Here is a 27,107-nt window from a genome sequence, read left to right as displayed (position 1 = left end):
AGGGTAGTCTTTTTTTTTTTTTTTAAGTTACACTTTTAAAATTTATATTTTATTTTAAGTGTGTGGGTGTTTTGCCTGCACTTATCTCTGTGTATGCCTGATGCCCACAGAAGCCAGAAGAGGGTGATGGATCCCTTGGAACTGGAGTTACAGAGAGCTCTGAACCATCACATGGGTGCTGGGAATCAAACCCAGGGCCTCTGGACCAGCCAGTGACCTTAAGCACTGTGTCATCTTCCCAGCTTTGGTCTTTTGTTTTTATAAGACATTCTGTCTTAGTCCTTGCTTGTCTTAAAATAAGGAACCTGGACTAGGAGTGCTCTTTGGCGGGCACATGCCTACCACACACATGGACAAAGTGTCTAGTTTGGCAGTGTGTTGTTCTGAACCACACAAGAGCACAGCTGGGAGACTGCAGAGCTCAGCCAGCTCGCACACTTTGTGATGCTCTCTGGCTCATTTGTGGCATCGGTCATGTGCAGGCACAAGTAGTTTTACCTGAAGTGTAAAACCCTGGTATATTTTTGGTTTTCCTTCCTATCTTATTAAAACAATCCCTCTCTTTCTTGTATAAGATACTATAATTGCTGTGAGCTGTTTATTTCATATTATTCTCATTAGAAAGATTTATATAATTTGCTTACAATAACTAGTCACAGGACATTGAAGTTATCAGTTAAAAACTGTGCACATAGTAGCTTAATCCATGGATCTCAAAGTGATAACATCACTTATCTTCCTCCCTCTCTCCCTTTCTTACCTCTGCTTTCTTTAATGCTGGGGATTAAACCCAGTGCTAAACATGCATTGCATTTATATGTATGATATGTACTTTATAAAAAAGGAAGTAACTTAAATCTTTTGTGATCTAATCTTAAATTTTTTATGCTGATTTTCAGGTAAATCAAGTTAAGAAAATAATTTGTTTGCTGTACTTAATTAAGAGTTACTCACCTAAACCGGGCGTGGTGGCGCACGCCTGTAATCTCAGCACTCATGAGGCTGAGGCAGGAGGATCTCGAGTTCCAGGCCAGCTTGGGCTATATAGCGATTCCAGGCCAGCCTGGGCTACATAGCAAGACCCTGTCTTGGGAAAAAAGAAAAAAAGAAGTTACTCACCTACATTTTTCGAAACAAGTAAGACAAGTATAAATAGTAAGCAGAGGAGAACAGCTTGTGAGTACTGTAACTCCAGTAACTGTAAGAAGGAAACACGTTAGGAGGCCAACAGGAGGCTGGTCCATGCTCCTCACTGCAGCAGTCTGAGTCTGGGCTAGAAACAGAGCCCATCTCAAGGTGAGGTGCCGCAGGCTTGCTGTGTGGAGCTTACCTGGTTTAACATGTTATGAGGAGAGCTGTAAAGTACGGCAGTTACTTCACTGCATACTCATAAAGTCCTGAGAGGCAGGCACTACCACTGGCTTCAGAGAGAGAGCTGAGGCTCTTCTGAGTTAGACATTTTAACCACAACCTCTGTACATACTACATCAAAGAATCAAACTTGGAACCAGAGCACAGCCCTAAGTTGGCATTCTTTTCCTTATACTGTGATACAGAACATTAACTCATCGATATGCCTGCCCTTCTGTCCAAATTTCATAGCATACTTTCCTAAAAAACACATAGTACAACTGTAAAACAAAGGAAATGTCAGAGATCCAAGACATACAAACACGGAGACTTTATTTTATAAACGAAGTTAGCACACAGCCCCAAACTTAGTTCTCCTAATTGTAAATATCTGTATACAAGCAAATTCATAGGACGTAGGTATTTAGCTGGGAATGATAGTTCATGACTGTAATCCTAGTTCTTTGGAGGCTGAAGCAAGAGGATCAGTAGTTCAAGGCCATCCCAGGCTAGTCTCATAAAAGAAAACAAACAAAAACCTCAAGTGGGTATTTATAAGCACAGAGAGATTGCAAAATTATAAAGATGGACTTACAATACATCTAGTAGATTCAGTTATATTTATGTGTGTACACATGTACATGCATAATATAAATAGTGTACACATACATACTTTTTTTTTAAAGTAAAGAAAATAAAGCTGGGCATAGTAGTTTATGCCTGTAATCCAGCAGTAAGAGGCTAAGGCAGGAGGAACTGCCTACCTCAAAACAAAAACAAAACAATCTGGTGGCCTTATGAGTAATTGATGTGTGTGTTTATATGTATGAGTTATTTTCAATAGTATAGATTTCTGAACACTCATATTAAATAATTCTTGTTTCTGAAAAAGGATCCATTCATATATTGGTAAACCAGTCAGTTAAGGTGAAGGTATAACTTAATATCATATACATGCCATATATGTGGTATGTATGTATGTATGTATGTATGTACGTATGTATATTTGGATTACATACATACAAGCATATAAATATAAGACTTCAAGCTTTCTTTTAATTGTTCAATTCCTTATGACTTTGTAGCATTTTTCTTCATATAAATTACTGAAATTACTTAAGAGCCAATCCTCAAATATCTGGAAGAAATATTTACAGATGTATAAATTCATATATAATTCCTTTGACTTTCTAATATGTAATGGAGTTAAATGACCAATGAATTTCAAGTTTGAAGTCAGATCAATCTGAGCAGTAATTCATAAATTTTTAGTCACTTAAAAAAGTGTTTTTGAAACCTTAAAGTCAGTTTAACTTGTTTATTACAGAAGCAAGTGTAATAACAAAACACAGCTGTTTCAGAGACACTGCTTGTGGAGAGGTCAAGGGTACTTTCCTGATTCGTCACTCAAAGGGCTGACCCACATTCTTTTTAAAGACTATGCTCATCCTAACTGTAATTAATTAATTAATGCAAGTAACATTGGTTTGTATACCTTATTTACATTCATTGTTGCACTGAAATATCCAGAGAAGCACATAACAGAGTCAGTTACTTGGAATGTATTTTCAAGGAATGGCATAAATCACCTATTATATGAAAAATGGCCACTCAGATATGCTAAAATTATACATTTTATTTCTCTGTTCTGATGTGTAGGTAACCTGACAAAACAGAAATTGCTTAACATTTCAGATGTGAAAACTCTAATTTCTGGTATTAGATAGTATATGGTGGGCAAGTACAAGTTTGAAAAAATTTAGTTTAAGGGTTTATTTAAATTCACTTTCATTATAAAGTGGCATTCTTTCAAAGTGCAGAGTTTCCAGTAATAAAGAATAGTTTTCTCTGGGGTTACATGATTCATATATGTGTTTTACTAAGGAGACAGAAGAAAAAAAATCAAAATGTGCCATATATTAAAATATAAGCACCTAGAAATGGAATTGAATTGCTATGTATTTAATCATTAACAACTCTTTCCTACAATGATTAAATATAATTCATTTGTAAGAACAAGTGAACACAGTGGGGAGGGAGAAAAAAGGATAATAAAATGTCTGAATGTAACCTTCTACCTTTCTGTTATCCTCAGGAAAACAGTATAGAAAATGAATGAGCACAAGGATTTCTTTCAAGTTTTAAGCAGAAATAAACTTGAAGTTCATTTGGTGAGTACGTAAGTCCTCTAGCCATTATGGGACAGGTCAAAAAGCACAGAGACCTTTTAAAAATCAAATGAAAAAAGAAGTTACCAACAACTATAGTAGATCTTCAGATCAAATTTATTATCGAGCAGTATTACTATCTAAAAAATGAACAGAAGTATGAAAGCGAATGGCGAGGTGGTTACAGACACTGAGAAGTCCCCGTCAACGGTACAGGCGAGGCACACCTCCCATGTTTCACCACCATGAAGAACTCAAGTCTGTTTATGCAAGCACAAGCCTGTATAAAACAGACCATATTGACTTCCTGTCCAAGCTAAATTACTTTTGAATTAAAATATTACAAATCAAGTATGCTGAAAAATCTCTGAAGGAATGGACACCTCATTTTCCTTCAAAGTAAGAAAACACTAATATTACTACTTTAATAAAAATAAGTTATACCCAAATTTAAATTATTTTATTATATTCTTCACTCAAAAATTAAACATGTGTAGATGGCGTGAAGAGACATGAAAGGAAAAAAAAATATGCATTACTAGTGCACAGTGTCCATGCTTTTCCACTTTCCTTCATAGGAAGAGCTTTAGAAAATTGCTTTTTGGTAATTGGGCAAATTATATTTATTTTAAAATTAATCTCAGTTATTGAGATTGACAATTCCAGGTTTCACCTTCTTTGGAAGTGCATTCCCTAACTGCTTTCAATGATTAGTTCTGGCATGTCAGTGAAATACTTAAAAAAAAAAAATCAGTTAATTTAACTCTTTAAATGTAGTAATTACTTTTTATATACTAAGTTAAAAAAATCTATCATAATTATGACATTAACAGCAGAACAAATACTTAAAGTATTAAATACTAAACTATTTCAGATAAAATTTCCATGTGAAAGATCTTCAAATATTCTGTCACTGTTCAAATGTATTTCCTGTCTGTTACCATTGATGTCATCAATGGCAAGGCTCATGCTTAGCATATACAAAGCCTTGGGTTCAGACCCAGTACCAACCAACAACCAACCAATCTTGTTCCTTAGATACCAAGCTATCTGAAGAACCAGTGAAGCAGCTTGGCTGTTGGCCTCGTAAGAACACCACCACCAACGCACTGCAGAAGGGACAGGTGCCTTCTCACACCCCAGATCACCAGTGCATTGTTAACTTTAGCACAGTGTCAGTGCTTAGGGGGATTTTAAATAAAACTGCATCTCTGACATTTAACAGATACAGTGTTTCAACAGCAACATTTAGTTAATCAAAACACTGACAGAGCAGCACTAGAGAAAAACTCCTACAATTTACATGAATATTCTTGGTTCTGGGAGTTGGCAAGGTGGATTGAACTACCAAATGAATTTATAAGAGTGTTGTTTATAATAATCTCTCTGTCAGGCCCTTAAAAAGGGTACAGAATTTTTGGTTTTTTAAGTGTGAACTAGACCTCACTCAATTTTGGAATGGGCAATTCTAAAGATAATGCCCAACCAATCCTGTTTTCTTAAATACACACCTGGGCTGTTTCACTCACCAACAGATGCAAACAACCACAGGAAAGAATAAAGCCTTTCCAGTTAAGCAGCATGTGGACAGTGTTCTCACTGGTGGGCAGGTCTGCTTAGGTAGCTAAGAGGCTCCTAACATATCCAAACCAAAAGGAAATTCCTTTTGAAAAATGAATAGAAAAAATTCTCCATTGAGGCTGACTTTTAAAAAGGTTTGCTTTTTATTTTAAGTTATTTTTAAAGAAAAACAAGGCATTTTAGCATTAGGCAGTTAAAAATTGTGATTTACCCCTCCTTATACCTCAATCCCAAGATAAAGATATTTGAATGGCTGTAGCTTCAGCACCTACGTTCATTTCCCTATTCTCTCCTCCTGGACTGTGCAACAGCAGTTCTAAAGCTAGCTTTCAGCCTGTTGATATTTGGGGTACCATTCTGTGGCATATGGCATAGAACTCTTTAGATGATAAAATTCTGATTTGGTGTAAAATTCACATTGTGAAAACTCAGAAAATATACTTTTGAGTTGGTGTTTGCAGATAAGGAGAGAATGTGGAATGGGAAAACAAAATGGAATGCTGTTGACTTCAGTCTGTAAGATATACTTTGCCATTCAGTGGGTTCAGGGTCTTATTCTTGATTACTAGTAAATCCTGACCATAAGTCTTCTCTGGGCCAGAAAGAAAGCAAGGAAATTTATTTCTCTTCTCTATTGCGCAGTTAATAAATATTTCTATTTTTGGAGTATAAATTCTAAGCATTCCAAACATTATGAATAAACATTTAAAACTTAACCCTTGTATAAAAATTACATTTACTTCTTTATTCTGAAATTTTTAGTTAAAATAAGAGGCAGAATGGTTGTAATACATTTGAAGTCCATACAAAGAGGTCCAAGCACAAAGTTAACATAAAAGGTGCATTAACCTTTTTGGTTCTTAATACATAGAGCCTCCAAATTACAATTTTCTGATTACTTTTTAAGTAAGCAGGCTAAGAATGTCTACTGCATGTCCAATTATAGCTTCTAACAGGTAAAATGTCTATTGGTTATAAAACTCTGTTGGTGCCATATTAGCCTAGGGTTTTTACTGTAAGAAACGAAGGGATGGGAGAAGGGGCTTTCTTTCTTGGTAGGGAGTTATTTGAATGAAGAAAAAGAATACTTAAGAGTCAAGGCTGCTAAAAATGTGAAAGGGGAAGTTTCAATGTAAAGAATAGGATTATATGATTAAATCACTTAAAAACTAACTTTTTTGAGGAAGTAAAAGTATTAACTATTGCAGGAAATTATGTAATTGTCAAATAGTTTTTCCCTCACACATGTCTCCAGATCAACAAAGATACCACAAGGTATAATTTTTTTTTATTAGTCACTGAAATGTATAAAGAAAAGCAGTAAAGCCACATGCTGTGCTGGGTATGTGCTTTAGAATCCTATTATCCTAAAGTGTGTACCTTTTGGAATGATGGACTTGCCTTTTATTAATGTATTGAACTCGAGTTTGTTTAAAAAAAAAAAAAGCTATTCTATTTAGGTACAATCTGCTAGAGACTTCATTTTACCTTTGATGAAATTACTGAAATAATGAACACTTCTCTTTTGCAATCTTATTTCACAGTATTTTAAGGAAGTTTTGAAATTTCACCAGTCTACTTAAGTTAATTAACATCACCATCTTTCTTACATGCTTATAAAAGAGAGGCTTTCTAGCCAGGCTGGTTTTGAAGCTGTGGAAAGTGTACTTGTTCTGGAAGTGAGCATTCAGTCTCTTCAGCTGGGAACCACACAACAGCAAGTCAAACACTCAGATGTTAACAGTTCCAAACGGAACTTTTAAAATAAATCTAACCCTGAAGTACAGTTCACTGGGTTTAGAAATAAACACATTTTGGTTATAAAAGAAAGGAATACACCACAATGACCTGTAGACTATTCCATAGCTTCAAGCAGGCTGGTTGAAATGACTACACAGTAGCATTTCAGACCTAGTTCCTTCTGTGGCCACTGCTGTGACTGATGCCATATTCACATGTGAGGGCTACTCTGAGTCAATAGATGGCAGTCCATCGCTTAGTAAAAGGGCTGGAGATGGCTTAAAATCAGCGTGCAGTTTGCTTTCATTCAGTATTTAACACTGCTTAATTACAGGCAGGCATTCATATTGTTCATATACTGATAAGGCAATTTAAATAATTAGAAAATGATATATTTTAGATGGACTGATAAAATATTTACACATTTATAAGCATACTAGTGTTATAGTTATTCTTACATAGTAATTCATTGTTTATTGAAACTTGGTAGTTGTGAAGTACAATGGTTACTTCAACATTTTCTGAAAGAAAATGAACCAGGTTTCCAGAATGGAAAGTTTTCAAATTGAATTTGTAATTCTTAGATAGGATATATTATATTCTAATAAAGGTGAATTTATTTCATTTTCATTTTAAAAGATCTGTATTCTTTTTATAATTTGTTTCTGAAAAGCTAAAAAATATTCAACAAACCTTTAAGTATTTCTGTTACATTTGATGCTAATTTTCATCATGTAATAATAGTCACATAAAATTCTTTAGTGGAAAAGCTAAAAGAATAAAAGTCAAATCTACTATGATATTATTTAATAAAAATAATGAGTACTGCTGCACTATAATACAGAGACTCTGTGATCTTGAGAAGTATAAGAACGATTCCGTTCGTACCAGGCTTAGGTTATAAGGGCTTAACCAATATTATGTTACCAAAGAACTGCTACAATACCACAAACATAATCCATTGACTGCATTTGTTACATGTATGTGTAGAATATAGACAAGTACATGACTTTTATTTAATGTAACACTAAAACTTGAAACCAGCCTACATGCAGATATCATCCCTGCACTGCGGCCTGGACAGACAATGGGAGAGGAGTCTGTCTACCTGTTGGCTCACTTTTATTTCTAGAAGAGGAAAGCAGTATGAAGGTACATTTTTACAAAGGGCCTTTTCTCTTTTCTGACCTGCCTTATTCTACACAAAACCCTTTACATAGTGAACCCCAACACCTATTAATACTGTTAAGTTATAGAACTGTGTAATGAAAAGAAAGTGTTTCTCAGCGCAACTTAACACATTGAGAATGAACGTAAGGCAACAGCGAACCACCGACATTGTTTAAGCTGGAGAGTCAAAGCGAGCTGACTTCATAATACTGAGCATCAGTTCAGTTATTTTCTGCTTTTATTAAGACTAAAATCTTAATAAATTAGAATTAAATAATTTGACTATTAAGCATGTATTATAAAATTCAAACAAGTCAAGAGTTTTAAGGACAGGAGAGCTGAACTGTCCTACGAGAGGTACACTTACGTTTTTTTTTAATCATTTAAAAATGTATAATATCTCAGTAAAAGCAGAAAAATAATGGGTGATATTGTGGGCTGTATGCTTATGGACTGTGGTAACACAATATTCTAAAGACACTCGGTTATTACCCTGCTTTATAGTTTCTAGAATTTTCCCCTTTAATTTAATGAATATAGTCTAACTATAAGAGCATCACGATATAATCATTCAATGATATGAGTAATAAAAATCATTTGGAATTTTTTAAAAACAGGAAGATAAAGGACAGGCAGTGAGTAGGAGAGAGGGAAAGGTGTCTTATTGCTTTCTCAGTACAAACGCTCCAGATGTTTATTATCTGGCTGCAGAAGATGCCTGTCTATATTTTATGGTCAGCAGTTCAGAGAAGGGTAAATAGGCTGGGTCCTGAGGAAAATAAAAAGGTGTTTTTACTCACCGTTAGGTGATACTGCCTCCAGATTTCTGGGCAAGCCTGGAAAATAAAAATATTGATCAGCTGGGAGCATGAAACAAGGTACTTTACAGACTGTTGGTTTTGGCATAACCCAGCATCCACCGGTGTCGGTCACAGGAAAATAAGAAGCTTAACAGAAAGGGTCTGCATTTCAGCTTCAAAAACCTGGCTAGACAGTTTAATTGAATTTTACACTGGTTTAACACACTCTCTGCCATTGTCAGGAAGCCAGTACAAAGTTTTCCTCCTCTCTTTCTTCTTAGGTTAGAAGTCTGGGGACTAAGGTGAAATAAAGAGTCATAACTCAGTTAAAGTAGTACCAGGAGCAGTGGTCAAAATCCGTGGGGCACATCTTTTAAAAGAGCGCTCTGAACCCTGGCAGCACGACACAAGGCACTTCAAGAGCAAGTGCTTCCACGAAGTCCTCACGGGGTGGTCTACTTATCTGTAATAGCTGCTGCTATCTTTGATCGAACCATTTGGTGCTAACTTAATACTTGATGAAAAAGAGAATTAAAAGAGAAAAAAGAAAACTAAACAAAAAAACAAAGTCCAAACGCTTTCCCTTAAACAACAAAATTTCACATGTTCATATTTATAGAGCAATAATCTAAAAACAAAACAATGAAGCCTCAAAAATTCTGTCCAAGATGAACTTACTGCAATCCGAATAGATAACAACAAACACCAGGAAGAGACCCTTCCCTGAGTCACACGTCAATCTCCTCATGGTGAATTACGACCCTGTTGAGGAAACAGTCTCTAAGAGCACTATTTAGCTCATCAGTTGACCATCTTTGCAGAAATAGAATGTGAGGACAGCAATTATGAACAGCGAAAACTCTACTGAAAATACCACATACGCGATTAGACAAAAGATAGTATAACTCAGCTGGAAAAAAATCCAAAAAACCACATCTTATGCACTTTCACTAGCCCATGCACTTTTCTATAGAAAAGTGTGTACATGAGAATGTTTAGTGGTCAGCTTCCCAGTTTTAATGGCATATTAATAAAATATAAAGTGTCTCAAAAAACCCACTGCCTATGCCAATGATTTCTGGATAAATAACACTAACTAAAAGGAAACTAAATTTGAAAATTAAAAGCAGCTTCAGGAGGCAAAGACAATGTTAGCACCAGATAAATAATAGTTACAAAGTTTTCAGCTACGAAAGTTTTTAAGGATATATACAAACATACTTACATACAAAGACCTAATATACAATATATCTTTAAATACTCATTTCCTACTTTCTAGCATAAGCTTTTTGCTGTGTACATATAATTTGAGTTGGATCACTATAGAGATAAGCAAGCAGTTATTTATACATTAGTTATGGATAGTTCTTGATTACCACAGTATCCTCAGAATAATACGGTTGAAAAATCACAATCACTGAGTTGTCATAGACTGGCAGAATGCCACTCTACCATGTGACCTTTTCTAGTGTAGTAGCAATTTAGTAATAAAAGAAAGAATTACTTGGTTTTTGAACAATCATTTGATTGCTCTGTACACAAAGATGATGACTGATACAGAAATTTAGTAGTGAAAGACTTGAAACTTCTTTCCTTTTATTAGACAATAGCACTACAATTAAAAAAATTCTTCCTGGCTATTTTGTAAGTACTTTTATTTAACATTCCTATGCACAGCTTCATTTTACTATTTTATACATAATACTATGTATGGTTAGAAAAGAGATTTCAAAGTACGGGTCAACAGACAGCATACACATTTATTTTAAATATGAAATATAACTGCAATCATTAATCAAAATTTAAAATCCTATTTTTTATATGCTAAAGCTTTGGCAGTTGCTTCTTCCTCCTCCTCCTTTTTAATATTCCTTAGCATTATTCACACACACATAATTAAAATTTCTTACCAAACAGAATGGCAAAGTATCCAGGTTTATATATCTACTGCATGGAAAATTTAGGTGGAATAAATTCATTTCTAAAGGGAAGAAACTAACTATTGCAACTGGAAACTTAGTTTAATTTATTTTAAAATAAGTTTTAAACTGAATGAGTAGTCAGCTCATCTAAAGTGAAAAGATAATAAAGCATCAAAGTACAATTGTATTATTATTGCCTCGGTGCTCTCCCCTTCCTGGCACTTAGGTAGATGGACCCAGAGGGCGTCCTTAAGTCACACAACTGAACACACAAAGCACACTTGTACATCTGTTTCTGCAATGTGGTACAATGTTTGCCAACTTTTGCCCAACTTGTTTTCCTCTCTATTGTATTTTGGATAATAAACATACATGAATAACTGATTGCCATTATTCATAAAATTCAAAGATGAATCAATACAGTTTGTCATGCCAGATGAATTGAGAGTTTATACTGTGCATTTCGACCCATATTGAATTTTATCAGGTGCTAATTATTGTTTTATGAGAACAACGGCTTAGGGCATCTGTTGTTTAATTCCCACTTCCCTATTCTCAAATGCGTACATCAAAGAAAATAAAACACTCAATCTTAAACGGCCCCTGACAGCAGACCAAGACTCAAGTGCTCAACAGACAAGGCCCTTGCCACCAGTTCTCATATTTCCACAACAATGAACAAACACAAAAACAGCACTAAGCGGCCTCTCCTCCTCCTCAGCTCCCCTTGGCCAGTTGTCTGCCTTGTACTAGGGAGAGCCCTTGAACGCAGCCCTGCTGGGAACACAGCACAGGAGAAAGGATTAGCCTTACTAACATGCTAGCATTTGCAAAAGGGAAGAAAAAAACCTCTCAGTACTGTATTTGGTATATGAATAACCAAAATGTATGAGCTGACAAGAGACCAGGACAGGCCTGTGGCTCCCCGGGAGAAAATGTAGCTGTGATGAGTGACAGGGCTTTCAGGAAATATGTTCACAATCACAGACAGTGAAGGCCATGACCTAGATCGTTTAAGAGCTTGTCTTGTCAAATTATCAAAAGCTTCTTCCTCTCTGAATAAAGAGTGACATAAGTGAGTGTCAGAAAGCTGCAGGCTGACAAGCCAAGCATACAATAACAGAATGCACGTCACATACATGCTGAACACCGCCACTGCTAGCGGCAAATCTTAATGAGAGCGCGGCCAGCCCAGGAGACTTGGGTCCCTGCTGGCACAGCTACTCATCTCACAAAAATCCTTCAGCTCCAAGTCAGTTAGGCTCTGACACGACAGCTACAATTACGAAACACAACTTTTTAACAGAATCCTCTGGTGCTTTGTCAAAGCCTCTGTTGTGAAGAGATGGCCCCTTAAGTCACTGCAGCAAAACAAAAGATTTAATAAAACAAGCAATAGTTATCGATGATGAATAACTTAAATAGAAAAACTAAAGAGAATAATTCTGTTTAAAATTTGTTGAATGAGAAGTGATGGCAAGAAAAATATTCCAGCTCCTGGATTCAGCCATCACTGTAACTCTCCCATGTACACAGTTATATTGTTTTAGGTACCTTCATTTCAAATGAGTGACCCTATGCTGGAGCCTGGTCAACATACTCTTCATATAATGACTCTCAAGTCACCCAACTGTCCAAAGACTTGGCTAATCACTGTGTATGTATGTGATTCCTCTGACACACAATGTATTTATGTTTCCTACTGCATATACACTGAGTATATGTGAGCTAGAATTTATTTTAGGGGGAAAATTGAAGAGAACATCTAACATTTACCTTAAATTGAAATTCTACATAAAGATAGCACTAAGGTCTAAAATTACAGAAATCTACAATTAAAATTCAAAATGTTACTATTTTAAGATTGCTTACTATATTTCTACTCTGTATAAAAACTGGCTATTTTTGGTAAAGAGAAGCTATAAAACACATCAACACAAATACATGTATACATATGTACATCATCTATATGTGACAATGGATACAGAATCTACATTTGTTTTCTCAGCAATCAGTACGAAAAGCCATTCACTGATCGATATCTCAAAGCTGCTTCCAAAACGAACCAGACTCCATAGAACCATCTTTTTATCCAAGGTCAAATTTTAACCAGTCCCTATACTCATAATCCTTTGCAACCAGGAAAACTGAGCTTTTTTTTCCCCCCACAAAATATTCATTTTTTTGTAGTCTCCTAAGTTAAATGCAGTTATAAGGGCATTATAAATTACAGTTTTATTAGAAAATGTAATTGTCCTTATTTTACAGAAAAATATTTAAAATCAAACACACAGAGAAAAAACCCCCAATACACTCACACATACTCAATTCTCTTAAGTGACATTTTCTTTTGAAAAAGATTTTTGTATAAGGAATCTCAAATGTTTCTGGAGATACTCTATGATTCTACATGACTGATGTAAGTTCATTTTACAAATAGTTGCTAATCTTCTAACACATGCTGTTTTTATCTAAGGATACTGCAAGCAAAACAATAGGAGAAAATGAAGACAAGGAGTCACAAGAACACAACAGTTAAAATCGATATGCCAGAACCAATGTCTGGGTTCAAATCCTGGCCCTGTACTTACTGTCTTGGGCAAATTATACACCACTGCACCTCAGCTTTCTTATTTATAAAACAGAGCTTCCAGAACTCTCTCAATGGGCTGCTGTGATGGTTAGACTTGATAGGACTAATTCCTTAGAACATTGCCTACTATACAGCAAGTGCTCAGCTGTTATTAGTTATTACTACAGTCACGTGAGATTGGTACTCTCTATACTTTGATTGAAGCTCTATGGTTACAGACAAATGGACATCAAAATAAGGCAGCTGAGATTCCAATGGACAGTGGTCAACTCTTCTCTGTGGTCAAGCTTAGGAGGAAAGCAAAGACTCACAGAAACAAATCAAAAGGGAAAGGACAAACTAGATTCTACTTAGATGGAGCCACTGTGGCTCCCTTCTTCATAGTAGGAAAAAAAATTGAATTGATGAACAACTAAGACATTCAGATGAAGCCTATTTAATGTTCTCAGTTGTTCAAAAATACATAGAAAAGGATACTGGATCAGGTAATATCTAACAGCTAACTTCTGACAATAAAAAAAATTAAAGTATTTTGGTCACTGATGAAAACTGAAACTATTCCCCACTACTCTCAAAGTGACATGTCCCTGGCTCAATTTACTCAAATTTAGTTGATTTCTTTTCCTTACAATGTTGAAATAATAATGGTCACAGCATTTTTACAAGCATTTCCCTTTTAACAGTAACCACAGATTTCTATCAGGGAAGGAGAAACTTGGAAGATAAATCCCTGTCATTCTGGAAATCTATCTAGATGGCATGCTAGTAAACACACAATAATGTGCACAGGTGAAGAGGGGTCTCTTGTTCTCCAGTATCTTCAATTTCTTTAGCACTTTCAACTTACTCAGAACTTCTGTCTTTTCACTGACTTGTGGATTTATTTATTCAGTTAGTTTTTGAGATAGTTTCACTATGTAGCCTTGCCTGACCTTGGGCGCAATCCCATTCTCAGCCTCCTGAATTCTGGGATTACATGTACATGCCACCATGGCCAGAACCTGCATTTCTTCTTTTTTCTAATTAATTATTTTTTACATTTATTTATTTCTTGTGCATGAGTGTTTTAAGAGCATGCATGTATGTACATTATATTCATAGCTGGTGCCTGATGACCCCTTGGAGCTGCAGTTACAGATGGTTATGAGCCACCATGTCAGTGCTGGGAATTGATTTCAGGTCTTCTGCAAAAACAAGCGCTCTTAACCACTGCGCTCTCTCTGCATTCCCACTATTTCTTTCTAACACAACCGTTAACATTTATTTACTGTCTGTGCACATTTCTGCATGCATGTGGACATCAGAGGACAACTTGTTGAGGTTGGTTTTGCCCTTCTTCCATGTAGCTTCTGGGGATCAAACTCAAGTCATAGGCTTGGTGGCAAGTGCCCTTACTTGTTAAGCCATCTCACCAGCCTAGACCCTCCATGTTTTAAATACTGACATTACTATACTTGAACAACAACAAAAACTTAGGGTGATGGTATCCCTTCATTCTTAACTGTCATGAACTCTCTGATAGTGCCCAATGAACAGGGAATTTGACACTTATTATTTATATTTACATATATAAAATATAAACAGCATCTTAAGTGACAAAACCTATTTTTTAAAATTAGAAATAACATTAAGTTATTTCTATTCATGATCATGTTCTATCATTCAGTTCTAGTTATGCAAATATCATAGAATTCTTCTGTGGAAAGTTCCTTTTTTCTCAAGATTCCTGTAGTGTCCAGGGTATGTCACGTACACTTTTCGTCCAGAGCTGTGCGATCTGATGCCGTCACCACTGTCATGTAAAGCCCATCTTAAACACGTCATACAGGGACAGGAAGATGGCTCAGCTGGTGGAGTGCTTGCTGTGTAAGCACGAAGGCCTGAGTTCGGATCCCATCGGATCCCAGTTACCCCCCGCCCCCCATCCCACTGTGAGAAGCAGGGCGAGGTGGCCCACGCTTGTAATCCCAGTGTTGGGGAGGCAGAGACAAGAGGAGCTTTGGAGCCTGCTGGCCAGCTGGTCGAGCCCTAGGGAGAAGTGGCTGAAGAAGATACTTGACATTGACTGACACACACACACACACACACACACACACACACACACACACACACACACGAAAGTACTGAACATTCATTGGAAACACAGAAAATACAGGCAACCAAAAGTAAATTAACTATAGTTATATCACTTGAGAACTACTGCAAGTATTTAATCTTAAATATTTTTCTACACACAAGCAATAATTTGTCTTGAAAAACAAAAAAACAAAAAAACAAACAAAAACAAAACAAAACAAAAACCCAGTCCCTACTGTCTGTCATCAATAGATTGAGCTCAATAATCAAAATCCCCCCAGGATTTATCACAGGTAAACAAGTTAACTTTATAATCATTTGGAAAGATAAAAGGAAATAGAATTAGAGAAAAAAAAAGTTTTCAGAAACCGTATTTACTACCTGGATTTAAGACTGTGGTGCCAAAGTAATCAAGTTAGGTATTAGTATTGTGGCAAATTATAAATCAGCACCACAGAATAAAGTCTAGGAATCACAACAGTGGACTTTGTAGATGACAATGGTTCTGAGTGTGAACTCTACAGATGATAATGGTACTGGAGAATGGATTGTGGACTCTATAGGTGACAATGGTGTGTTGCAATGACAAAAGGTTGGATACAACTGCATGTTTAAATGAATTAATTAGTATATAATTGTATGGTTTGAAAGTGATTTATAGAATCCAGTTCAGAAGCTGTCTGGAATCAATGAAGTTTAGGAGAGTTGACCTTAGTTTGCAGTATTTAGTATGTTTGTAGCCTTATAGGGCTTTAATGGGGGTTTCTCTTCCTTAATCACAATTCAATTGTAGCAGAGTTTGTCCTTATTCCTGGTATCAATCTGCTTTGTCACAATCTCACTTAAGAATAAGTCCATTTCTAAGTACCACATAATTCTTAATGAAACTGAAGGCTCTTTCGAAGACAATCTCCTTCTTTGTGAGAAAAAGAACGGCCTCTATTCTCTACTAGTGTATTCTTAGTTCCAACAAAGAAATCCTGCCCTTAAGCTGTTAGGCTCACTACTAGGGCCAAGTGCTAGACCCTAAGGCATGTGCTACAGAACAGCTTGAGAGGGCAGGGAGTTCTTCAGGTTAGAGATGTTGAGAAAGAATTAACAGAATTTCAAAACAAGGCTGAATTCTCCTTCAAACTCTAAATGTGAAAAGGTACATAGCTTCAACTTAAAATGTAGAACATGTATATGCAATTACAGAAAGTTCAGATATTCATTTATTAAGTGGCTTGGGAACAGTTCCAATGAATGGCTAATTCCTGAATTAGGATTGATTCTCTTAACAATGAAAATATAAGCAATTTTCACTAAAACATTATGAGGACAGAAGTTGAGCTGGGGAGATGGCTTAGTGGCTAACAATGCTAGCTGTACAAGCCTACGGATCCAAATTCAATCCCTGAGCCTAGATAAAAAATTGGCCGCAATGGCATGGGTCTGCAATCTGAGCACTGCTATGCTAGTTAGTTTTTTGTCAACTTGATATTTGCTCAGGTCATCTCGGAAGAGGGGATCTCAATTGAGAAAATGCCTCCAAGTTGGTTTTGGTCAGTGTTTTGTCACAGCAACACAGAATCAAAGTACGGCAACTTCTGTGGCTAGACAGGAGGAGGAAACAGGAGAACCCCCCTGAAACTCTGAGGTCAGCTAGCCTGCAGTACGCAGAGTAGCAACAGCAGCATGAGAGACCTGCCTCAACAGGTAGAAGGAGAGAAGTGACTCCCCAAAGTTGTCCTCCGACCTCTACTCACATCATGGCACATGTGCTAATAATACTAAGAACACAGTGAAGAGGTCTACTTAACTTCCTTGTTGGTATCCTGGCCTCTCAACGAAATCAGCACTTATAAGTTCACTTAATGATTACCTGTCATTAAGCAAATCAATCCATCCCAGTCATGCCTCTTAGTTTCACTATTACGCTTAAATAACAAATGTGAAAAACACTGGAGATAAAAGTGTATCTAGCCCAAGTCTCAGTTTCTTCTTTGCTTCCCAAATTGGTGTGATGCTCATCAAGAGGACTACACACTTATTTAAAATCAACCAATCAATTATAATATGTAATTCTGGAATATTTTAGATGATTGAAATTATTTTATTACACTTATTTATCTATTGTGAGTGTGTGGGTGTGCCCATGCCACCACGAGAGTGGTGTGTGTGTAAGTCATAAGATAACTTTCAAACATTGGTCCTCTCCTTCTACCATATAAGAGCAGGGGATTGAACTCAGGTTGCCAGGCTTGGTGACAAGCACTTTTACTCATGGACCCAAGTCATCAGTTCAGGGATGATTTTATTTTTATTTATTTATTTATTTTTTTGGTTTTTCGAGACAGGGTTTCTCTGTGTAGCTTTGCGCTTTTCCTGGGACTCACTTGGTAGCCCAGGCTGGCCTCGAACTCACAGAGATCCGCCTGGCTCTGCCTCCCGAGTGCTGAGATTAAAGGCGTGCGCCACCACCGCCGGGCTGATTTTATTTTTAGAATAAGCTCTTTCCTTCCTTAGCATTTGGGTTCTTATATATCCAAATTGTTTAAAAATCCAGGGAGGGAGAAGTTCCTATATTCTCATTTCCTGAACCCTTGCCAGGTTAGTACATTGTAAGTTGTATTTATTTTCTATCATTTTGTGATCATCATTAGGTCAGTCTTAATGTCAGTAGTTTGTCTTATTTTCAAGTAAATTAACAGGAAAATTAGTTTTTCCTTGATCATTTGAATTGTAAAAGGCTCCCTGAAATTTATCTTATCTTTTCTTGAATTTGTTCTTTTAAGCCACTCAAGTTGACATAGTATATATATTTCACCACAAGCTCACTTGTTAAGATTCTTCCTTATAGAACTTGGCAGTTGGTAGGCCCAAATTAAAGGATTGCAAAATTACTTCAGCATTTACTTAAAACACATATATTTAGGAAAAGTTTTGGTAACAAAGTAAATGTTTAAAAACAACAACAACAACAACACAAATCTAGAGTTGATTTCTAAAAATCCTGGGAAAGAAAGGAAAAGGGACTGCCTTTGCCTTGGAAATGTCACTATAGTTTGGGTATGCTGTAACAAAGTTGACTTCTGTAAAGTCTATTGAAATGATTTTAAACACTATTAGGAAAATTACTAGGTCAACTTTGTTACCACTCAAGCTGAGAATGTCCTAGCTTATGTGCAAGGTTTGACAATTCTCTGACTCATTTAATTGGAGGTTAGGTGCATAGGATCTGTCATCCCTAACTCATTCATTAATTTGTTATTCAAAATTCCACTGGGCTCCAACAGGGCAGAACTGTCCTAGAAACTAGAGTTACTATGATGAACATTCTGAAAATCGACATTGCAGCTTACCTTCAAAGTAGAGGACAGAAAAGTGAATTCAGTATTAGATATAAGTGTTATGGAGAAGAAACAGGAAAAGAGGGCAACGAGTTGAAAGTGTAGACATGTGCTGTTTTAAGCAGGGTGGACGAAAGGAGACATTTGAGTAGATGTAATGAAGATGAGGAAGTAAGCTCTCGTGGGTAACTAATGGAAAAGTAACAGATGGTGGGTACAGAGAAAAGTTTATTTGGTCTTTCGAGGAAATCATCTAAATAAAGTAAGCAACAGGGATTACTATAGGAAACCAACAGTCAAGAAGTGAAGGGCATACATGGCCCATATGCAGACGGAATGAGCCTGAGCTCTGACTCAGAGAGATACAAAGTTATACGTGAGAATTTTAGATTGAATTAATCTGGGCATGTTTAAGGATTACTCCAAGATAGGATTGGTGGCACACGCCAACAATCCCAGCATTTAGGAGGCAGAAGGCTATGCTGGTATACATAGCCAGCTGCCTACCTTGTGAGACCCTCCCCCGCAACCCCAAAGAGCAAAAAATAAGCACACAAAAATGATTATTCTAGCTGCCTACTGAAAACAGGAAGCAAATGGGCAAAGTGGGAATTGTTTACCACACCACAGAGTTGATATTCATAGATTCTGCCAGGGTAGTGACAAGTATGCTGAGAGTGAGAGACTCCAGACCATGCTGTCAACTGTCCATCTACACTGCTGCTCAAGAACGCAGACTGTGACATAACACTGTAGCCCTTTAAGACTGGAACAGACGGAGCAGAAAAAAAAAAGTTCAGAATGGCTGAAGTTTCTCGAATATGATTTTGTATCTCTCTCTGAGTCTACATAGTGAGACCCTATTTCAAAAAACCAAAAGATAGGCTGGACATTAGTAATCTCAGCATTCAGGAAGCTGAGGAAGGAGGATTGGGAGTTTCAGGCCAGCCTGAAATGCACAACAGGACTTGGATTTAAGTTACTGAGAAGAGGACCGTCTCTGGCAGTTTCAGGATGACCTTTTCACAGTCCATAATCTTGTCACTTGGAGGGCAATATAACCAATGGTGCAGGTTGACCTAGACCTTGGAGCATATCTCTATCCTTCACGTTGTAAAACTCAAATTCTAGTTAAGTGGTTTTTGCACTGCTGATAACTAATAAAGTATTTAAAATACATGAAGGGTTTGATCATGACTCATCAGTTTCTTATTATGAATTTTCCTTGCATTTATGTATCTGGTTCTGGCAAAACAGATGTTCAAGTATGGCCATAGGAAGAGAAAGTTAAACTTTGTTGATCTATTTAAATTTTTAAAAATATTCATTTATTCAGTGTGCACGTGTGAGTGCATGCTGTGGAATGGAGATCAGAGGACAACCTGTGAGAGCCTGTTCTCTTTTTCTATCATGTGGGTTCTGGGTTTCCAACTTAGGTGATGGGGTTTGGTGGGCAAGTGTTTTTAACCACTGACCCATCCTGTAGGTCCCTACTTGATTTTTTAACTTGTAAAATGTTAAAGTATCAACAAGGTTTAAGAAGTCTTCTGGGAAAGGGCGAAAAGTGTACTAGCAGGTGAGAAGGTGGTACTGGCAAGATGAGTGGAAGACAGCATCACTCGAGGCTTCAACACAGAGGCAAGTGGAAGGCTTGCAGAGTCCCAGCAAATGAGGGCGGAGTGGATACTATCAGTTCAGAGGTGCATGCTGGGTAGTTAACAGTAACTTGACCAACATGCAGGAGCTGGCCTGGCCTTTGTACAAGCCTACAACTTAAGCATTGAAAAGACAATGAGGACTGACCTAACAACAAGGGTTGGCACCCAAGTAAGAGTGTGAAAAAATGATTAACTCTTAAATACAAAATAAAAATCTGTTACTCTGTAGAAATGTATGCAATTGACAGCTAAAATGACAGACCCTTAGTGACACATTCATTACAAATAAGGAGTAAACTGACTGTAGGAAGCTACACATTCCCTATCAAAGCTGAGTCCACATTATCAGCCTTTCTGGGCTCCGAAATTGTGATTAGAACCAATCCTTTCACCCCATACACATTTACAATAGGAAGTGAGCAATGTCCACTGCATCCTTCTATGTTGCAAATAACAGAAATGTCTTCTACTTAACTTGTATTTTCTTTTCTTTTTTCTTTTTTTTTTTGGTTTTTCGAGACAGGGTTTCTCTGTGTAGCTTTGCGCCTTTCCTGGAACTCACTTGGTAGACCAGGCTGGCCTCGAACTCACAGAGATCCGCCTGCCTCTGCCTCCCGAGTGCTGGGATTAAAGGCGTGCGCCACCACCGCCCGGCATATTTTCTTATTATTAAGAAAAAATGTTTTTTGAGACAGGATTTTGCTGGCCTCAAAACTTGAGATTTTTGTGCCTAGGACTCTTAGGTCCTGGAATTATTGGCCACTTTTTGCCTGGGTTACTTTTTAAATATTAAAAAAAAAAAATGCCTGGGTTACTATAAAATATATATATATATATATATATATATACCCAACATAGTAAAACAAGCATATTTAAAGTCCTTGGAGGCAAGTACTTATTGTCTTAGTCTAATATTATTTTACCACTAGTAAAAAATCACCAACAAGAACATCAGACCAGCTTTCACATGCACATCTGTATAAAATGTGTAAGCGTATATCTATTTCCATTTAGACATACATGGATTCATATGTAAAATCTCCATGTTATTTATATATATATATATATCTTTAAAATAATCTTTATTTAGTAAGTAAATAAAGACACTCACATGGGCTTAAAGCATCTGTTGGTGTTCCCCCCGATGGATTCTGTAATAGGATTATACCTGAGATTTAGAGCACCGCTTTGCACAGCAAGTGGCAACCTAATTTAGGGAACAATAAATATTCTTTCAAAGCCAGATGTGGTGGTGCATGCTTTTTTGTTTTATTTTTTATTTTATGGGCATTGGTGTTTTGCCTGCATGTGTGTCTATGTGTGGGTGTTGGATCCCCAGGAACTGGAGTTACATATGGTGTGAGCTGCCATGTGGGTGCTGGGAATTGAACCCTGGTCTCCTGGAAGGGCAGCCAGTGCTCTTAACACTGAGCCATCTCTCCAGTCCTGGTAGCACACACTTTCAATTCCAGTACTTGGGAGGTAGAGACAGGTGGATCCCACAGTTGGAGGCCAGCCTGATCTAAAGATTGTGTTCCATGACAGCCAGGGTTACACACACACACTCTTTCAAGTAGGTTAGCTGATGGCTATAACTGGTACACTGTTCAAAGTCTTGACAAATTAGTGACATTAAGGATACTTACGTCAGCATAGTGGCCTATCATATCACATCGATCACATCGTTTTCTCCAGGAAGATCTTTCAAGACATCTGTGTGTGGAAGACATGGGCAAAGAGCAGTCTAAGCAGAAACGGGCTGGACAGCCATACTGGAGGTGTCCTCTCTCTGAGCAGAGGCAACAAGGCCGGACTTTCTATGTGGCAGACAAACACAAACTTTCTTTAGCAAAATGTATCAGTTTCAAATGATAAAACATTGGTTATTCCTTTCCTATATAATTCCATAAAAAGTTATTTCTAACTCGAAACGAAGTGAAGGTCCAAACCTGAGCAGAACTGTAAAATCAGACACGTGTGGACTCAGGGCTTGCACACAGCTTTCAGCATGCTGCTGCCCCAAAGTCTTAGATCTGGATATATGCTCAGCAGGCACTTACTTAGCATACCTTATCTTACAGAGGAATAGTCATAGAGTGGAAATATCTAGGAAAACAACGGGCATATCTGGAAACTAAGTCACAGGAGGAACAGAGAGAGAAGCAGAAGTATACCTATGAAGAACTGTTTAGGAGACATACTAGGAAATGAAGGAATGTGTGTGTGTACAGGGCCACTACATGCCACAATATCTAAGAGCCACAGTTCTGTATTGTTCCAAAGGTAGATGTACTTGCTTTACATAATTTGTATTAGTACACACATATAAATCTCTAACAGTGAGAATTATCCCACAATAAAATATGCTGTTTAAAGAGGAGAAGGGAAATCTGTTTAAGAAAGAAAAGGGAATCATTTCCCTCTGTCTTCTAGGCACAGAATAGGAAGTAATTTGCACACAGTCACACACCTCATAATGGGGAAGCTGAAATGGATCCAAGGGTTCCAGATGCTGCACTTACTGCTCACCCCTGGGCCAGGCTCCTGAGCTACCTGTAATCCAACACACTTGAACGAGAGCTGAGTCTATGTCAGAGGTGTCTAGGCCTAACAGTTAGACTTTAACTACAAAGAAGCATCATGCATCTCACGTACTTGTGGTAAGGGGCAGTTTTTTGACAAATGGCCACGTTTATCACAATTTCTACATGTGACATTTTTGTTGACTGAATAGTATCGGTTGGTCCATCTTCCAGATGATCTGTTATTGCCTATCTTGGCCTAAGGGTAGGGGGAAAAAAAAATCAAGAATTAAAATTATTTCAGTCAGTTTAAGGAAACCTACCTATTCTTCCTCAAAACTATCAATGAGTAAGAAACATTATATTTTGGGTCCATTCCATTACTTTGGTAAGACACAAGAATTGACAGACATATGTGTCCAACCTAGCACCTGGATGTGGACTCCACCCTGTAAAGGTGGGCACATGGATAGCCCTATTTCTTTTATACTTGCCCATGTGACTCCCTCCCACTTACTATTCTCCACTTAGGGTTCAGGTCTAAAAGGAATATTGATATGCTTCATTTAGTTGTTGCTAACTTCTATATCTAAACATACACCATTTATTTGTGAATGAGAGACTTGCTTGAATTTTAGTTATGAATGGTATTTTTATGATCTTGTGCTTTAAAAATTATAAAACCATGTAACTACCAAATATATCCTTCTTTTGAAAAGCATAGGGCTACCCTATTGCCTATAAAACTAAGTATACTTTCTAAGAGTATGAGGTAATATTCTTTTACTGTAGTCCTTGTACATTCTGCTACATAGTGACCCAATTCTAGTTGTCTCGTATTCTACTTAGATTCTACTATCTATGAAAGAACATGAGCAAAACACATCATATGAAATACCTAAAGAGGAATATGCAAATCCCAACCATGCGCTTATCTTGTTTGGCAGAATTCCATCTTTAAAGCCAGGCATGGTGGTTCATGACTATAATCCCAACACTTGGGAGGCCGGGGCAGGAGGATCTCGAGTTCGAGGCCAGCCTAGGCTATGTAGGATACCCTGTCTCAAAAAGAGAAAAATACATACATAAATAAGCAAATTCCATTTTTGAAAAAGCTTCATTTTTTACCTGTTATTCTCTTGAACTGGTTGACAGTTATCTCCAATCTAGTTATATCTTAAAACGTGACATCAAGTTGAAAACAACTTAAAAAAATTTTTTTAAGTATTTGCTACAATAAAGCTAATAATTGACACAAGCACCTGCCACATTCTAAATATAGGCTGACCATTTCCTTACACTGAAGAAACAGAGATTTCCGGTGTTGATCTTAGTAGTACCAGGCCATAGGAGCTAACAGGAATCATCAAGGCATAGAGAATCAGAAACAGAAGGGTATCAAATGATTATTGTACCCATCAGCTGACAAAAATCAAAGTTGAGTTAAATTTCTGGCAAGTTAAATCACACACATACTAAAACCAAAGTTTCTCTTTTAAGCCATAGGAACTATGTCTTTTTTAAAAAAAGCTTATTACTTTTCCAAAAATTATTGTAGTAAAATAAATGGAAATCTATAGATCAAGGGACAATATTATTATTATTTTTAAAAAAATTGATTTACCTCGATGTCTTTGTCACTGATGAACCAGTTCACATCATCTTCTCCTACAAAATAAAATCAATGTTACTCTAGTGCCTAAAATCACACACAGACACATTATGGTTCTTCAATTTGTTAGTACTCAAACGGGACCCTAAAACTACAAATGAGAAATGCTAAATATCTTAAATTCTTACGCAAGTCTAAAGTGTTATTTTTCAGACTTATTTTATTTAAAATTGTGTGTCTGTACATGAGTGTGGGTACCCATGGAGGCCAGAAGAGGGTGTCAGATCCTCTTGGATCCAGAGTTACAGGTGGTTGTGAGTTTCCTCATATGGGTCCTGGGAAATGAACTCTGGTCCTCTGCAAGGGCAGAAAGTATTCTTAACTGCTGAGCCATCTCTCCAGCCCTAAAATGTTATATTAATATTTTCTATGGTGACAGGGATTGAACTCAAGGCTTTGTGCATGCTACACAAGTACTCTACCACTAGAGAGTCGTGTGAACCTTTAAAAGTCAGTTGTTTTTTTTTTTGTGTGTGTGTGTCTGTGTGTGCACCTGCACGTGTGTGTGGACATCTCTAGGGGAGAAGAGGATGTTGGGTGTTCTATTCTCCAACATGCCACCTTATTTCTATGGGACAGGGGCTCTCACTGAGCCTGGAGCTTTCGTTTTTTTAACTAGGCTGGCAGCAAACTGTCTCTGATTATCAAAATGCTGAGGTTACAGGCACATGGTGTTCCACCCTACTTTATACACGGGTGCTGAGAATTTGAACTCAGGTCCTAATGCCAATGCACCAAGCACTCTTACCCACCCGAGTGGTTAAAAGCACTCTAATCAGTTGTGTGGCTCTCAATAAACAGTTAACCACTCTGTGCCTCATTCATATTTTTTGCCTGTGAAATGGGGATAATAGTGTTTACAGTATTTCTCCTGCCTACCTGAAATCTTCTGTAGGAATCAAATGAGACCTGAAGAAAATGCTTTGTATATCAAGCTCTATACAAATACAAAAAATAAGAAAAGGGCCTAAATACCCAAAAGCAGGTGCAGAAATAAATTCATCTCCATTTCTTTACCTGACTATGCAGAGCTTTAATTAGAATCTTGTCTTGGACCTTCTACACTTGGCTTTTTGTGAAGTTGGAATATAAACTCTGACCACTATCTCCATCTAAACTCTTCAACAAGTTCCTTGTTAATAAGTCCGCCCAGCAGTGTGAACAGACTTCATTTTTTCTCTTCAGTTACTCTGTCCAATGGCAGGAAACTCACATGATCTCATTTATACCTATTAACTAGGTCTACTGTTTTTTCTACTTCCACTACAGCATCAACCACTTTAAAAAGATATTTATTTGTCTATGTGCATGCTGACATCTGTGTGGAGGTCAGAGGACAAGTTGGGGGAGCTGGCTCTCTTCTTCCACCATATGGAGTCTAGGGATCATACTTGGTCCATCAAACTTGCAGGCAAACACCTGCACTTGTTACTCCATCTTGCTGGCCTCCACGGTAACATTTGTAAACACTGGATCTTGAAAACTAGTTCACTTTGTAGGTTAGGAAGTTTGCACTTCATTTACAGCATCAAAAAGAGTGACATAAAGGAGCAAAACAAGAGGCCAAATATCCAGAAACTTCTGGGTGGGGCAATGCATACAGGAAATTGAGGAAGTAGGACTGTTGCAACACAGCCTACATAAGTGAGCTTAGGCCAGCCATAGCCACACAGCAAAACCCCATCTCAAAACAAAAACAAAACCCAAACTTCCACATATCCCCAAACCACTAAGTGTTAGTCTAAAAATGCAACTGTAAAACTGGAGGACTGCGACATTCTTCTGCGTCAGCTGTTTTCTTTTCTTTGCATTGCCCTTTTACAAACGTGCAAATGCTTCCTATTCCTTTGGCCCCTCTCCGGACCAGGAAGGGGCCTATGACTAATGCAGAGGCTCAGGAGGTGTCAACAAAGGATTAAAAGCCAAGTTATGATTTCCTCCTCCATCCAACCTTACTACTTTTACCTATCTCAAGAACACAAATCAAGCTTGACTTGCTTCTCTGAAAAGAATTTTGACGAGACATGAAAAATCTACATTTTTTCAGGCCTACCAGGGGTAAGTGTCTAGAAACATATTTTAAAATAAAATACCTGTCCTAAGAAAATCATGAGGCTGCTTTACAAAAAGGCCAATAATCCACAGGAAAGCGGAGATGCTGTGCTGCTGCTGACTTTCTTTGTGGAGTTTGAGGCTGCACACATGCACTGAGAGTGAGAATATATTAACCAGTAGTGGCTTCATTCCTTCACCCCACCATATAATTATTCTTTCATTCAAAAGATGCAGGTAAGTAATACATGAACTGTCATTTTCAGAGCTGCCTGTGTACCGGCAATTGGTCATTAACATTTAATGACCCCTTACCATCATTTGAATTATAAAACTCATCTAACTTTTCCCCCATTTTTGGTGGGGGAAATGTGTGTGCATATTTATGTGCATGTGTATGCATGCTTGTACATGCATGCTTGTACAGGGGCCAGAACAGCTTGTGTCTTCAACAGCTCTCCACAGTACTTT

The 27,107-nt window shown here is 37.3% G+C and overlaps 1 protein-coding gene across 3 annotated transcripts in view; it reads right to left on the bottom strand.

The window, feature by feature from the left end:
• Nucleotides 1–27,107, bottom strand: part of Zcchc7 (zinc finger CCHC-type containing 7) — a 190,953-nt gene that overhangs the window by 15,607 nt on the left and 148,239 nt on the right. For all 3 annotated transcript variants that reach the window (XM_006986032.4, XM_016004643.3, XM_076564116.1), the window contains exons 3-6: nt 24,537–24,580; nt 23,046–23,171; nt 22,037–22,207; nt 8,810–8,845 (exon numbers count right to left, since the gene is read on the bottom strand). In XM_006986032.4, coding sequence (XP_006986094.1) covers nt 8,810–8,845; nt 22,037–22,207; nt 23,046–23,171; nt 24,537–24,580 — 377 coding nt within the window. The remainder of the gene's footprint in view (nt 1–8,809; nt 8,846–22,036; nt 22,208–23,045; nt 23,172–24,536; nt 24,581–27,107) is intronic.

This window comes from Peromyscus maniculatus, chromosome 2 (genome assembly GCF_049852395.1).
Source record: "Peromyscus maniculatus bairdii isolate BWxNUB_F1_BW_parent chromosome 2, HU_Pman_BW_mat_3.1, whole genome shotgun sequence".
NCBI classification, from domain to species: domain Eukaryota; kingdom Metazoa; phylum Chordata; class Mammalia; order Rodentia; family Cricetidae; genus Peromyscus; species Peromyscus maniculatus.
This window is presented reverse-complemented; position numbering and strand designations above follow the sequence as displayed.